At 36.4% G+C, this 13916-nt stretch overlaps 1 protein-coding gene across 11 annotated transcripts in view; it reads left to right on the top strand.

Annotated features, from left to right (window-relative positions):
• Cyld (CYLD lysine 63 deubiquitinase) overlaps positions 1 to 13916 on the top strand; it is a 65689-nt gene that overhangs the window by 23455 nt on the left and 28318 nt on the right. For 5 of the 11 annotated variants that reach the window (XM_048792210.1, XM_048792209.1, XM_048792213.1 and 2 more), the window contains exons 5-7: positions 5296 to 5304; positions 6298 to 6396; positions 8298 to 8414. In XM_048792210.1, the coding sequence (XP_048648167.1) occupies positions 5296 to 5304; positions 6298 to 6396; positions 8298 to 8414 (225 nt within the window). The remainder of the gene's footprint in view (positions 1 to 5295; positions 5305 to 6297; positions 6397 to 8297; positions 8415 to 13916) is intronic. The other 6 variants (XM_015488746.2, XM_015488744.2, XM_015488743.2 and 3 more) reach the window with 2 other exon arrangements.

Below are 13916 nucleotides of genomic sequence, written 5' to 3'. Positions count from 1 at the left end.
TATTGTAATAGATAAATAGTGGCAATATAATTATGGTTTTAATTTGCACTTCACTAGTGACCAAATGTCAAAGATTTTCATATGCTTATTTGTCATCTGTAAATCTTTCTTGGAATAGTTATCTGTGCAAATCTTTTGATGATTTTTATTGGTTTTTTATTATTGGGTTTTGGGAATTATTTATAAATTTCAAATACAAATCCTTTATCAGATATATGATTTGTGAATACCTGAGATTATTAGATTCACCCACAGAAAGGGCCATTTACCTGGTTTGTTCCAGTGGTAACGTCTGATAAAACCATAGTCCAGTGTCACACCAAGGGTGCTCTTTTAGTACTACACTCTTTCCCTTGTTCTCTCACTGCTCCTTAAGCTCTGACCACCACTCATCTCTTCTCTGTTTTTCCAAGTCTGTCATTTCAGGAATATTATTCAGTGGAATTGTATAGGATGTAACTTTTCAAATTATTCACTCAGCAAATTCCCTGGAGGTTAGCTCATGCTGTGTGTATTAGTGGTTTCTTCCTTCTTATTACTAAATAATAATTGATGTTATGGTTGTACGCTGTTTAATGATTTATCCATTGAAATACATCTAGTTTCTGGACATTAAGAACAATGCTTTTATAAACATCTGTGTGTAGGATTTTTGGTGAATACACATCTTCATTTCTCTGGCATAAATGTCAGGGGTACAGTAATATGATATTTCCATAGTTAGTTTCTTAAGAAACTATTACTGTATTTTCCAGAGTGACTGTACTATTTTACATGACCACCAGCATTACATGACTGATCATCTTTCCACATCCTCACCAGTATGTGGGATTACCACTGTTTTAAATTTTAGCTATTCTGAGAGATGTGTGCTGACAGCTCAGTGTGGTATTGAGTTTCTCTGAAAGCATCTTTTCCTGTGCTTATTGCCATCTGTATATCTTCTTCAGTAAACTGTCTCTTCATCTATTTTGCCAGACGAATTGGATTGTTTGTTCTTTCATTGTAGATTTTGAGATGTTTTCATATATTCTAGATACTGATCCTTTACTGAATTTAATATAATTTGCAGAAATTTTCCCTAGTCTGTTACTTGTCTTTTGATGCTCTTAATATCTTTTGCAGAGCAAAAGAAATTTGGTTTTTATGAGGTCAAGCTTATAGTTTTCCTTTTATGGATCATGCTTTTTATGTCAAGTCCAACAACTTTTCTAGACTTAGAAGATTTTCTCTTAAGTTTTTAAAAATTGAAAGATAATTCATATGCCATTATATTTACTCTCCATCAAAACATACAATTCATTCAATTCAGTGATCTTAAGCACATTTACAATATTGTATAACTACCACTTCTGTCTAGTTCCAGGAATTTTTCAAAATCCCAAATGAGAATCCTGTCTCTACTCCCCAGTTGCTTTCCCTCTGCGTCACCTGGCAACCAATGATCTGCTTTCGGTCTCTATGGACTTGCCTATTCTGGACATTTAATATAAATGTGATTTTTTAAATGTGGGCTTTTGTGACTGGCTTCTTTAAGCATAATCTTTTCAGGGTTCGTTCATGTTGTAGCATGGATCAATACTCAAGTCCTTTTTCTGGCTAGTGAAGGGACATACCATATTTTCCTTCGCCTTCATCAGCTGATGGACATTTGGGTTGTTTTTATTATTACAAAAAATGTTGCTATATATTCTGTGGACGTATGTTTTCAGTTTACCTGGTTATACACCTGGGAGTAGAATCGCTCGATCATGTGGTAATTCTGTGTTTGTCATTGGTGGAACTGCCAGATTGTTTTCTGAAGTGCTAGTACCATTTTACTCTTCTACCATTAATGTATGGGATTTCTTTGTGTACTCTTTTCTCTTATTTTTTTTAACTTTAAAGTTGTTACATGTTACATTTAAGTGTATGCGTCATTTTTAGTTAAAATTTTTAATAAAATATGAGACTTAAGAAGTTCTTTTATTTTAAACCCAAGAATATCTAATTGTTCCAACACCATTTGTTAATAATACCATTTTTCCATTGGATTGCTTTTGTACCTTTATCAAAATTCAATATTGTGTATTTATATGGGTCTATTTCTTGGCCCTCCATTCTGTCCCATTGATCTGTGTGTTCTGTTTCACTGCCAATACCTCACAGTCTCAAGTGCTTTAGCTAAATAGCAAATCTTGCAACAGGTAAATAATTCTTCTCTATTCTTCTTTTGCAAAACTATTTGAGTTATTCTATATCTTTTTCTTCCCCTTATATACATTTAAGAATAATCTTCTGTAATCTACACAAAATCTTGAGATTTTTGATTAGAAATCACATTAAACTTACATGCAGCTTTGGGGAGAATTGACATCCTTTGGTTAGAGAGAGCTGACTTTAGTTGGGCTTTATTTTGCCTGCCTGCAGGGATGTTTCCAGGCTGTTGGCTTCTGTTGCTGGGATGTAGATGAGGCAAGAAGAGCACCCAGGGAAGTCCTCCACCATGTTATTGCTTAGGTCCTAAAGTCCCTCGATGGTCTACCTTCTTCTTCCCAACTTAGAATATTTGTTTTGTATGCCATTATATTTAAAGAGTTTTTAGTGTACTTAGCAGGAAAAATAGGGAAAAGTACGTCCACTCCATCTTTCCAGAAGTGCAAGTTGCATCTTCATTTTTAACAGTAGAGATCATTTCATATGAGTAAAGTACACAATTAAATTTTTATTTAAATTATTGAATTGTGTTTCATTTTATGGGCATACCATAAACTTTTAAAAACTAATCCCCTACTGATGAGTATTTAGGCTTTTTTTTTTTTCAGTCTTTTGCTGTTAAAAATGGTGCTTCTGTGAACAACTTCATCATATGGATCAGTTTGCGTGCATGCCTGTGCATTAGGATGAAAGACAACTTCCTGGGAGTTTTAGAATTGTTGGGTCAAAGGGTATGTGCATTTTACATTTTGATAGCTGATAACGAGTGATCTTCCATGGAGATTGAATTACCTTGAATGTTAGGTAGGACTTCTGGTCATGTGAGACAAAGCCCCAAAGAAGGATATTTTGAAGTACTAGTTCTCAGTATGCAACTCTGAAGTTATCTATCAGGTCCCATATAGATACAATTTTTATGTACAGTTTAAAATAGAAGGAAAGTATGTATTGTGATCTGTAATCAAATTTTGGATTATTGCTGTGTACAGTTTGTTTGCTACCAGGTTTTATAATATCTCACTCTACTCAAGTAAACATGTTTTCCTCACACAATTTTTCTGTGGATGTTAAATTCTCATTTGGGTCTGAATTATACTCTGTGGCTGATCAATGAAGCAATTTCTCTGAACTCAACACATCATTCAAATGTACAAACATTTCTTTAGGTTTCAGTAAAAAACTTGTTCACTCGTTTACTATTATAATTTTCAGCCCAAGATTATCCAAGGGATTTTTCTCATTAAATCAAGAGTAATGGATAAGGTATCAACTTTATCATTTTGATTATGATCCTTGCTGTTTCTATATTATGCATACTTAGGTTTGCTTTCTTTTGCTTAAGTGTCCATGTTGTTGTGTATGTCAGTAGTTCATTCCTTTTTATTGCTATATAGTATTCCATTATATGAGTAGACCACAATTTGTTTTATTCTTCTGCAGGATAAATTGTTTCTAGCTTTTGATTATTATGAATAGAGTTGCTGTGTACATTTTTGTACATGCGTTTGGTGGATGTGTATCTTGCTATCTCTATCAATATTTTTAATCAGAACCATTTTAATTCTATAAAATTATCTGGTGAATATATTCCTTACCTTGTTTATTAGCCTTTATTTACCTTTTTCCTAAGTTGATAATCTAAAATTTATTTAAGTTAGAAGGCTTTGCTTTATTATTCAAGTAGTTTTGGATCATTAAAGTAGTTATGACAAATTAATGACAGCTATTCGGTATATAATTGTTGGAGGGTAAATTAGATGTGGTATGTGACCTTTTATCTGCAGAGATTTCTGTTGGATTGTCTTAACCCTCAAAGTTGATATTTGGCTCCGTTTTTTTTTTTTAAATATCTTTATTTTACATTTATGTGGTGCTGGGGATCGAACCCAGTGCCTCGTACATGCTAGGCGAGCACTCTGCCACTGAGCCACAACCCCAGCCCCTTGGCCCTGTTTTTGATAAAGTCTTTGGTAGAAGGTAACCATAGTTTCCAACTCCAGTGCTTCCAGCTCCCATTCCAGTCTTTGAAGGATCACCTGTGGAACTGTCACCACTGGCTCATCATGTGACCCTGTGCTGCTGCTGCTAGGATGTGTTAACAGTTTAATGGAGTGAAGACATCAGCTAAATTTGTTACAATGGCTACTAACTGTGATGACTATATATTATGGTATACATGTGAATGTCTTTTTTTCACATGGAGTTATATGCAGTCAATCACAGTTAGTTACAGTTAGTAGTGGTAACTAACTTTCTTTAGTCAATTTATCTGCTATAATTTGGGAATATTTCTCAGTGACAGAGATTTTCCTTCCATAGTTTCTGTCATTAGTGACATTGATATATCTGAATGGTAACATAAAAGTTAGCATATAACATTTCTTTTGCTATACTACTTGTTAAAATCATGGTTAATCAGTATAATTTTTGAGTTAAGATAATACTGGCATGTTCCATAATAATATTGGAATATTCCATTTCATTATTTTCTGAGACATTTAAGATATGTAGCATAATAAATACATTTCCCTCCTCCAACTTTGGAAAAAAGTTACCAAGCACCATTTACATATAATTAATTTAACATGATTTCCTTTTTTTAAAAAAAGTGATATTTTTCTTTCAGAAATGTTCTATTTTGACAATCTCAGATTTATAGAAGATTTAAAACAGTAGTGAAAAGATTTCCTAAGAAACATTCTCCAAATGTTACTATTTTAACTTGTTTTTTTCTCTTCTTCTCCATTTCTTGATAAGTATAGGTACATAACAGTTTTTATCTCTGAACCATTTGCAACATGCACACAATGTCATTTTATTCCTAAATACTCACATTTTCTAAAAATGAGACATTATCTTCTATAACTATGGTGCAATGATCAAAATAGGATAACTATATTATGAATATTTACTCTACAAATCTTATTCATAATTTGCAAGTTATTTCAACAATTGTCTTTGAACCAAAATAAATCCAATTTTGGGAATGTAAAAAAAAAGTGATATTTTCCTTGTATTTAAAATGTAAAAATTTTCCTGTTTTTTTCTTTCTGTGCTCAAAAATCCACTGTGGGTGATATCGTTTTTGCTGATATACAGCTTTATCAGGTATGACTCTTTAAGTGTCATGTTGGGATTCACAGATGTGTTGTTGAACTTTTCAAAGGAAAAACTTTCCACATTGACTCTCCTACATATATTTGAACAGTATTTATAAATGTCTTATGAGTGTTACTGAGCTTTAAGGTTCACAATGGTCTTTGTATTAAAAACAAGTTTGCCAAAGAGAAATTCAAAGAGTGTTCAGAGTGTTTTCTTTAAAAATATTTCTGTTGTTTGTCTTTGACTTTCTGTATTATTAATATGTATAACCCTCTGTGTTTTCTTGTCTATATGTGTAAGAGTTTGTGTACACATGTATGTCATTCTTAACATATATATGTTTTTAAAAACAGATACATAACCAGTGCCTTCCTACCTATGATACATATTTCTCCCCAGGCTTTCTTCAAACTGTTTCCCTTAATATATGTTAATATAAGATACTCAGTAGAGTGGCACAAAAAGTATTTTCAAATAAGTACACTATATCCATCCTTGAGAGATTCACAGTATACTTTAGCATATCAAAGATTCTGGTTTTATGCAGTAAAAAATTATCTATTTTCTGTCTCAGCATCTAGAATATTTGAGTGTGGAACCCTTTCTGATACGTAGGGGTGGGCCGAGCACACCGAGTTGGGAAATGCTGCAAAAATCATGAGTAAGGTTTTCTTTAAAATATAAAAATAAAATTGGCTACACATGATTACGTTTTCAAGAGTTAAAAGTATTTAGCTGAATTATATTTTGGGGGTGATTTTCTTGTTGCATTGCATTTTGAAGAACAGTGTTGATTTCTTTCCCCTCCTGGAGCCATTACCTCTTTTCTTTGATGGTCCTCAAAGAGAATTTGTAAAACTGTAAAAATTGTGCTTTTTGTTGGAAAGCAGTTTTTTGTTTTTGTTATTGTCATTGTTTTCTTGATTGTTTCTCTTCTAAAAGAATTTACTTTTATCTAAAAAAAAAAAAAAAAAAACCAAAACATGTTTACTGTTTCAGATAGCGTGACACAGGAAAGGAGGCCTCCCAAACTTTCCTTTATGTCAAGAGGTATTGGGGACAAAAGTTCATCCAGTCATAATAAACCAAAGGTTACAGGTATGGATTAATAGGATATAATTCTTGGTGACTGATGTACTGTCTTATTTGCCCAGGCATTAAGAAAGGTTATAAACTATCACGACTTAACGTATATTTAGACTTACTTCTTTCAGGCATTTTAAGTAGTAACTAAAATTTTACATACATGGTGTTGCCTAAGCCAAGAATTCCCCACTTTTTTTTCCTGGTAAGAAGTTTTCTGTCTTTAGCTGGCCCATAATCAATTGGCTTTTGGGATTCCCTGCTTGTAATCTTCTATATTTATAATTGCAACTGTATAGACTAGTGTTACATAGGATAAAGTGTACTGGAAGGTTAATTATGTGGATTTGGCTAACTAGATGTGGCAAAAATTAAATTCCAAACTGCTAAGGAGAAAAATATTGTCTCTTTTGCAGAAACTTCCTCACAATACATGTGGAGTTCACAGTTCTTTTTCTGTTCACTTCCACATGCACCATAGGGTAGTTTTTAAACAAGCCCAACAGTTCATTTAAAAGGCTATAAGAATTTTTGTTAACTCAGATGTCGGTTAGAAGAAGACTATTTTTTCCTCAGTTATCTAGTTGAGCAAAACTATTATGGCTTGTTTAGAAGGAAATTATACTTAAGGAAATATTTTATATGGTATTAAGTCCTGAGATTTAGGGTTAATTGCAGGATATATAGGTCTTTTTATATTAGCCTATAGATCTATAAAGGATAACTCAGATTTATTACTCTCATATATAAAAAAAATAACTACATACTTTCCTTATTCAAACTAAAAAATTTGGGGGATTGAGGATCTTGCTGTATTGTCCAGGCTGGCCCCAAATTCATGGGTCCAAATGATCCTTCTGCTTTAGCCTCCTGAGTTGTATGTGTGTAGCACTGCGTCTGGCACCAGATTTTCTTACGACACCAGTGTTAATTGTGTTATCGCAGTTCTGAGTTAATGGTGTAAAGTCTAGAGCTATTGACTGTAAGTTGAAAAAATAAAATCTGCTTTAGTATGGGTTCTGGAGACTCCACTGTTCTTTAGGATGGCCTATCTTCTTAACTGGTACTAGAGCAGGCAGTGTTTGGAAATGTCTGTGATACAGCTCTATAAACTTTTTGTTGCATTTGATAAATCTGATATAAAAGATTTAATGATGCCTTGTTTATTCTGGCATGAAGAAATCAAACAAGAAATTTGATGACCAACAATTCCAAAATGTTTAAACTTTAATTATTTTATTTTTTTGTATTTATATTTTTTGTGGTGCTGTAAATTGAACCCAGGGGAGTTATATCCCCAGTGTAAATCTTAATCTTTTTATTAATTTTATGCATTGATTTATATACCTTTTTAAAAAGGATATATTTTAAAAATATATCACATACTAACATTTGAGAAATGAAATGTATTGTGTGATTTTTGTCTTTGCAAGCATCAGAGTGTACATACTTACACAAACCCAGGCTATGTGGTGTGATGCTTTTGTATATATAGTTTGTTATTGGCCAAAATGTTACTATGTGTTATAAATCTAATAGGTTGTGATTCTAATAGGTTAAATTTGTAAACTGATAGATTCTTCAAATGAAATTGGAGAATGGTGATGTTGATATCTAGAAATAAACTATAGAATTTCTCAGAATACTTACATATTAAAAAAATAAACACTCTTTAACTTATTCCTATACCTCTTCCTGTACTGACTCTACAGGTAAGAAATCTTTTTTTCATGTTGCAAAAATGGCTGCCAAATTTTTATAAGAGGAAGACAATAATAAAATCTACTGTGTATCTGTACAACTGTTGGTTATATTTAAAGTTGTTGACATGATATGCGTATTAATTTACTGTTAAAATAAAAACGCTTTACAGCATATTGACTATATTTTTAAAAGGAACTTTTTTTGTTCCATAGGATCTACCTCAGACCCTGGAAACAGAAACAGATCTGAATTATTTTATACCTTAAATGGGTCTTCTGTTGACTCACAACCACAATCCAAATCAAAAAATACATGGTACATTGATGAAGGTAATGTATAATTCTAGTGTTCTTTATAGTGATTCTTTCCTTTTAACTCATCAGAGAAAAATGGCTTTTTCATCAGTATTTGGAAACAGAATTAATAGACTTAATATTGTATAAAATTTGAACTGCACTACTGCTAATAAAACATTTAAATGTGTTAGTAACTTGTACTTTTTTTAAAACTTATCTACTTAGGGTAGATCTGTAGAATCAATTGAATCATTTAAAGACTTTTCTGTGGGTCTATTTGACCTCTTTAATTTACTATGTCCCATCATCTTATATATTGAATACCTATAACTTAAATTGAGCAATTTTATAAGTGTCCTATGAAATTTTGTAAGTTTTTATGGGTATCTTGTTATGTAGGATGATGGGATATAATGGAATTTATAGCACCTTCTTTAAAAAACTATCTTCCCTTGGTTCAGGGACATAATTTTCTGATTTATTCATTTTCTTGTTCATTTGTTTAGCAAATACTTACTGAGGCTTACTCTGTGCCAGGCATTCTCTAAGGTTATAATGGTGGGGAACAAAGTAGATATGCTCCTGCCCTTTCTGAGTTTATGGTCAAATTGTTAAGATCGAAATTAATCAGACATAGAAACAGATGTAGGATTGCAGTGGTGACAGACATAGTGCTGTTGGAGGAAGGATCGGGATTTACCTAGGGGCGTGGTGTTTCTTTTAGGAAGCGGCATGTGCTTAGATTTACCAGAGGAACTGTGTGTAACATGGCGAAGGAGGATCCAAGAGCCTTTTAGGCAGAGGGAATAGCACAGATAAAGGCCTCGAGGAGAGTGGAGCTAGCCTTTGCTAAGGGCTAAAAAGAGCCAGAGTAGCTACACAGAGTCGGCATAGCACTGTAGGGATGGAAATGGAACTGCCAACAGGGCCGGGACACGTGGAGCCTGGGGTGTCCCACCAACAGGAAACGGAGAGCCACTGAAATTTTTTCAGCAACCTGTGGCATGACCAGGTTTGCCTTTTGGAGAGATTACCCAGGCTGCAGGCAGTAAATTGAAGTGGGGATAGGTCCCAGAAATTTGATTGTAGTCCGGGACTAGACTTGGAGAAGGGATGGGGAGAAAGTAGATGGAGATGTGGAAGTTGATCTGATAGGACTTACAGATGAGTGAAAGTAGGAGTTGAGGAAGGCGTGTCCTGGTGACTCCTAGTTTTCGGCTTGCATACGTAGGTGACGAAGGCAGGTGAAAAACTGGATTTTAAGTATTTTGTATTGGAGGTGCCTTTTAAACTTACTGGAGGTGAGTCATCAAATAGGCAGTGGGAAGTACAGGTCTGGAGGCTTAGTAAAGGAGCAAGTACTCGGGAAATAAATCTGTAGGCTGTCCTCATAGAGGGTGATTGAAGTCCTTTGAATGTATTGCCTCTGGAGAGTGAGGAGGGAGAGTATGGGTTGCAACTTAACCTTGAGGAGCTGAATGGTTCAGTGGGAGGAAAGTCAGTCATCAAAGGAGACGGAGAAAAGATGACCAGGGGCATGTGGGGAGAACCAGGAGCTGTGGTCTCAAAAGGCAAGGAACAAGCAGACAGCAGTGTTGAGTCCTGTGAGAGGGCATGAGAGGGCACCAGGAACCCCCATTGGATTTAGTCACCTGGAAGTCACTGATGACCTGGGTTCTGTTGTGTGGAAGAATTTCACAGGGTCCAGATTGGAGTGTGCTGAGAGCCTGGAGGGAGGAAATGAGACGTGAGGCCGATGGAGACTCGTGGAAGTTTGGGTTTCATCTGAACTGTTCATTCATTCATTCATTCATTCATGCATATTTTCTCCCTCTCCCTCCCTCCTATCAGTAAAGCCCAGTTGTCACCACGTGCCCTGGATTTCCCGTTCTTCACGTCATTAGACTCTCCCCTGCTTCATTTCGGCAGCCCTGGCCTTAGTGCAGCTGCTTTGTTCCTGTCTGAATTCGCCTGGTGGTCTTCTAACTGGTTTCCCTGCCTCAGACTTGTTCCTTTTAAAGTTATTCTAACAGCAATGCCAGCTGCATCGTCCTCACCACCCTCCTCTAGACGACCTTCTGGCCCACTGGCTGCTCGCCCCGAGTTGGACTGAGCACTCGGTACACATTGGTTTATCCTCAAAACCACTGTAAGAGGCGGGCGTTTTTGCTGCTGTCTTCTTCACACAGTCTCTATGAATGTTTCCCTGCTCTTAAAGATAAAACTCAAATTCCTTAGTTTGGCATGTCGGGCTCCTTGTGGTGTGGCTTCCATCATTTTCCCTGCTCTGGATATTGGGATGGGTTGTGAGTCCTTGGGATCTCGATCTCTCTCTCTCTCTCTCTCTCTCTCTCTCTCTCTCTCTCTCTTGTGTATGCTCCTTCTTCCTGGAAATTCTTCTTCCTGTTCCTCCACCTTTGAGGCCTGGCTTACTCTTAAATCATCTCTTAAGTCTCAGATTTTTAAGTCATATAGAAAGCCTTTTCTTTCCTTTCCTTTCCCACTTCTAGGTTAGGTTCATTTTCCTCAAAATGATCTCAAAATGTTTTGGGTTACTTTCCTGTTTCCTCTGCCAGACTGTAAGTTCCTGGTGTTCAGCCCAGGACGGCATTCAGCAGATTCAGTAATTGCGTGCAAACTAATTGAAGATACAGATTTGCGTACTAGAGTGGCTATAGTGACTCCTTAGTTACGACGTGGATCCAGTCCCAGGCTGATCCGTATCCACCAGTGCAACAGGTTGCTGATACATCAAAGACTCTGATGTGGAAAATGACTCAAAGGGAGCAGTAGGTGGTTCTGTCTCCTGCGCTCTGTCATTCCGACTCTGAGTGGGGGCCCACGAGGGAGGGAGGCAAGGATTCTTTCTTGCCGAGAAGCAGGAGGCTTATTTAATGGCATTCCCTCAGGAGGGCCTGTCCTGAGGGATGACTGTTGTGAGAGGAGTTTCAGCTCTCCAGTAACTCAGGTCCTTTGGGAACACAGAGCCTGCTGGCCTCTGGGTGTGTACAAGGCCCAGCCAGGGTGGCTGTGGTGCACTAGCACTTGCCCTGTGGTTACTGCCAGATTTGCTAATGCTTTGTCTACGTGGTGATTTCTTTCCAAGGAAAGGAAACTAGTAGCTGGGCGCGGTGGTGCAGGCTGTAATCCCAGCGGCTCAGGGGGCTGAGACAGGAGGATCGCAAGTTCAAAGCCAGCCTCAGCAATGGCAAGGCCCTAAGCAACTCAGTGAGACCCTGTCTCTAAATAAAATGTAAAAAAGGGCTGGGGATGTGGCTCAGTGGTTAAGCACCCTGGGTTAAACCCCTGGTACCAAAGGGGAGGAGGGAAGGAAACAAGTAAACTATAGGTTTTTCATAATCTAGGTAATGTCAATGTTTGTACATAATTTTATCTTTCTTATTTTTAACACAGTTTTGTATTGCAGTGGAATATTCCTAATTTCTTGATTCTATTACTCTGATTTAATGTATAATACGTCCTTGAAATACTATTGATCCTAAAAGACCTATGTGGAACATGGAAAGTAATGAACTTTGGAGTAGGTATTCATCTTTAAATCAGAAAACAGAAGTAATTTAGTTGTAAAAAGAATATTGTTCCCATAGTTAATTTTACTTACAAATTTAAAAGAGCTTTTCTCTACAATATTTGATTAATTTAGACTTTTTTAAAAAACAAATATTTTACAAATATTTTCTTGTATTCCAAGTGGTTACACCAAATGCTGTAGATTCAACCATGGCAAGGGCAAACAAAATTGCCATTCTTTTGAAACTTACCTCCTCGTATTGTGGTTTCTGTGATAGACAGATAAGGTAACTGGAGATGGCGACATTTACAGTGAAGGAAATGAGCCAGGTGAAGCAGTGGAGTAGGAAGCCACCACCGCAGGGTGGTTTGGAAAGGACCTTTTGGAAAGGCTATTTAGGTTGAGATCTGAATGATGAAATGAAACTGCCAGAGAAAGAACTTGACAAGAGCATTCCCGGCAGAGGAAGTAGAAAGCGCAAAGGCTCTGAGGGGAGGAAGCGTATTTGAGAAGCCGGAAGTAGGCCAGAGTGACCACAGGGTAAGCAAGGAGAAGTGGTCTTAATGAGTGTGGAAGGCAGGTAGGAGGCCCCTGGTCTAGGTAAGAAGTCTAGAACTTCTAAGAATCCTGGGAAGCCACTGGAAGGTGTCAGCTACACATGGTCACCTAAGATCTTTAACTTAAAAAAAATAGCCTCACCAGTTGTTGTATGATGAATAGACTGAAGAGGGACCAGAAAGGCAGCAGAGAGACACTGGGAAGAGTCTGGTAGCAGGGTGATCCGTGATGGGGCATGGATTAAAGAGATGATGGCAGAGGAGAAATGGGTGCACTCCAGATAGAACCCACAGAACTTGCTTTATGAATTCAAGTGTTGGTATTAAGGGGGTTGAGTGTTTGGGAAAGAAAAGACTGATTTTTATAGATTTTAGATTCTCATTACTAAGGAAACTTGGCTAAGGTATAATGAACAGTAGGTGGAAAGTACAGTGAATACCCAAGTAGTCATTACTGAGTTTAAGTAAAAGACCATTATAATTACCTTTGAAATTCCTGGGGTGCCTCTTTCTAGTCCCTCCTCTGAGCTACCATCATCTTTACTTTAATATTTTATCATTTTCTTGCTTTTCATTGTAGTTTTGTAGTATATGTAAACAATATATTATCAGTTCTTTGTTTTTGAGCTTTATATATAAGAAACCAAATTGTATATATTCTTTTTTTTCCAAATTGTATATATTCTTGCATAATTTCTCTCACTCAACATTATGTTTCTAAGATTCATTCGAGTTACAGTATGTTATTGTAATTTATTCATTTCCATTGCTGTATAGTATTCCATGATATTACCATCCCACAATTTATCCTTTTGACCAATTGGCATTCAGACCAATGGTCCATTTGACCATTGTTTTTAGGTTCTTACTATCGTTGGCAACTCTGCTAGTAACATTCTTATGTATGTCTAGAGTGTATAACTAGAAGTAGTATTATTGGTACATTATTTGCTAAACAATGCCAAACTGTTTCTTGAAGTAGTTATACCAATTTAAAGTGTTTTAGACCATTTGGGCTGCTATAAGAGAATACCAAAGATTGAGTGGCTTATAAACAACAGAAACTTATGTTTCACAGTTCTGGAGGCTAGGAGGTCCAAGATCAGATTTGCAGATTTGTTAGCAGGTGAGGATTTCCTTCCTGGTTCAGGATAGCCATCTTTGGCTGTGATATCTCATGGTAGAAGATCAAGGGAGTTCTCTAAGGCCCCGTTTATAAGGGCGCTAATCTTATGTTGAGGGCCCTGCCTTCATGACCTAATCCTTTCCCAAAGACCTCACCTCCAGATACCCTCACATTGGGGATTAGGTTTCAACATGTGAATTTTAGAGGCAGAAACACACAGTCCCGCAGCACATCCTCATCAGCACTGTGTAGGAGAATCATTCTTATGAATAGCTAATGTTCTGAGACCTTGAACTCTTGAAGTGATAGCTCCTGCTAGC

The sequence above is a fragment of the Marmota marmota genome, unplaced genomic scaffold, assembly GCF_001458135.2.
Source record: "Marmota marmota marmota unplaced genomic scaffold, marMar, whole genome shotgun sequence".
In the NCBI taxonomy this organism is placed as follows: domain Eukaryota; kingdom Metazoa; phylum Chordata; class Mammalia; order Rodentia; family Sciuridae; genus Marmota; species Marmota marmota.
This window is presented reverse-complemented; position numbering and strand designations above follow the sequence as displayed.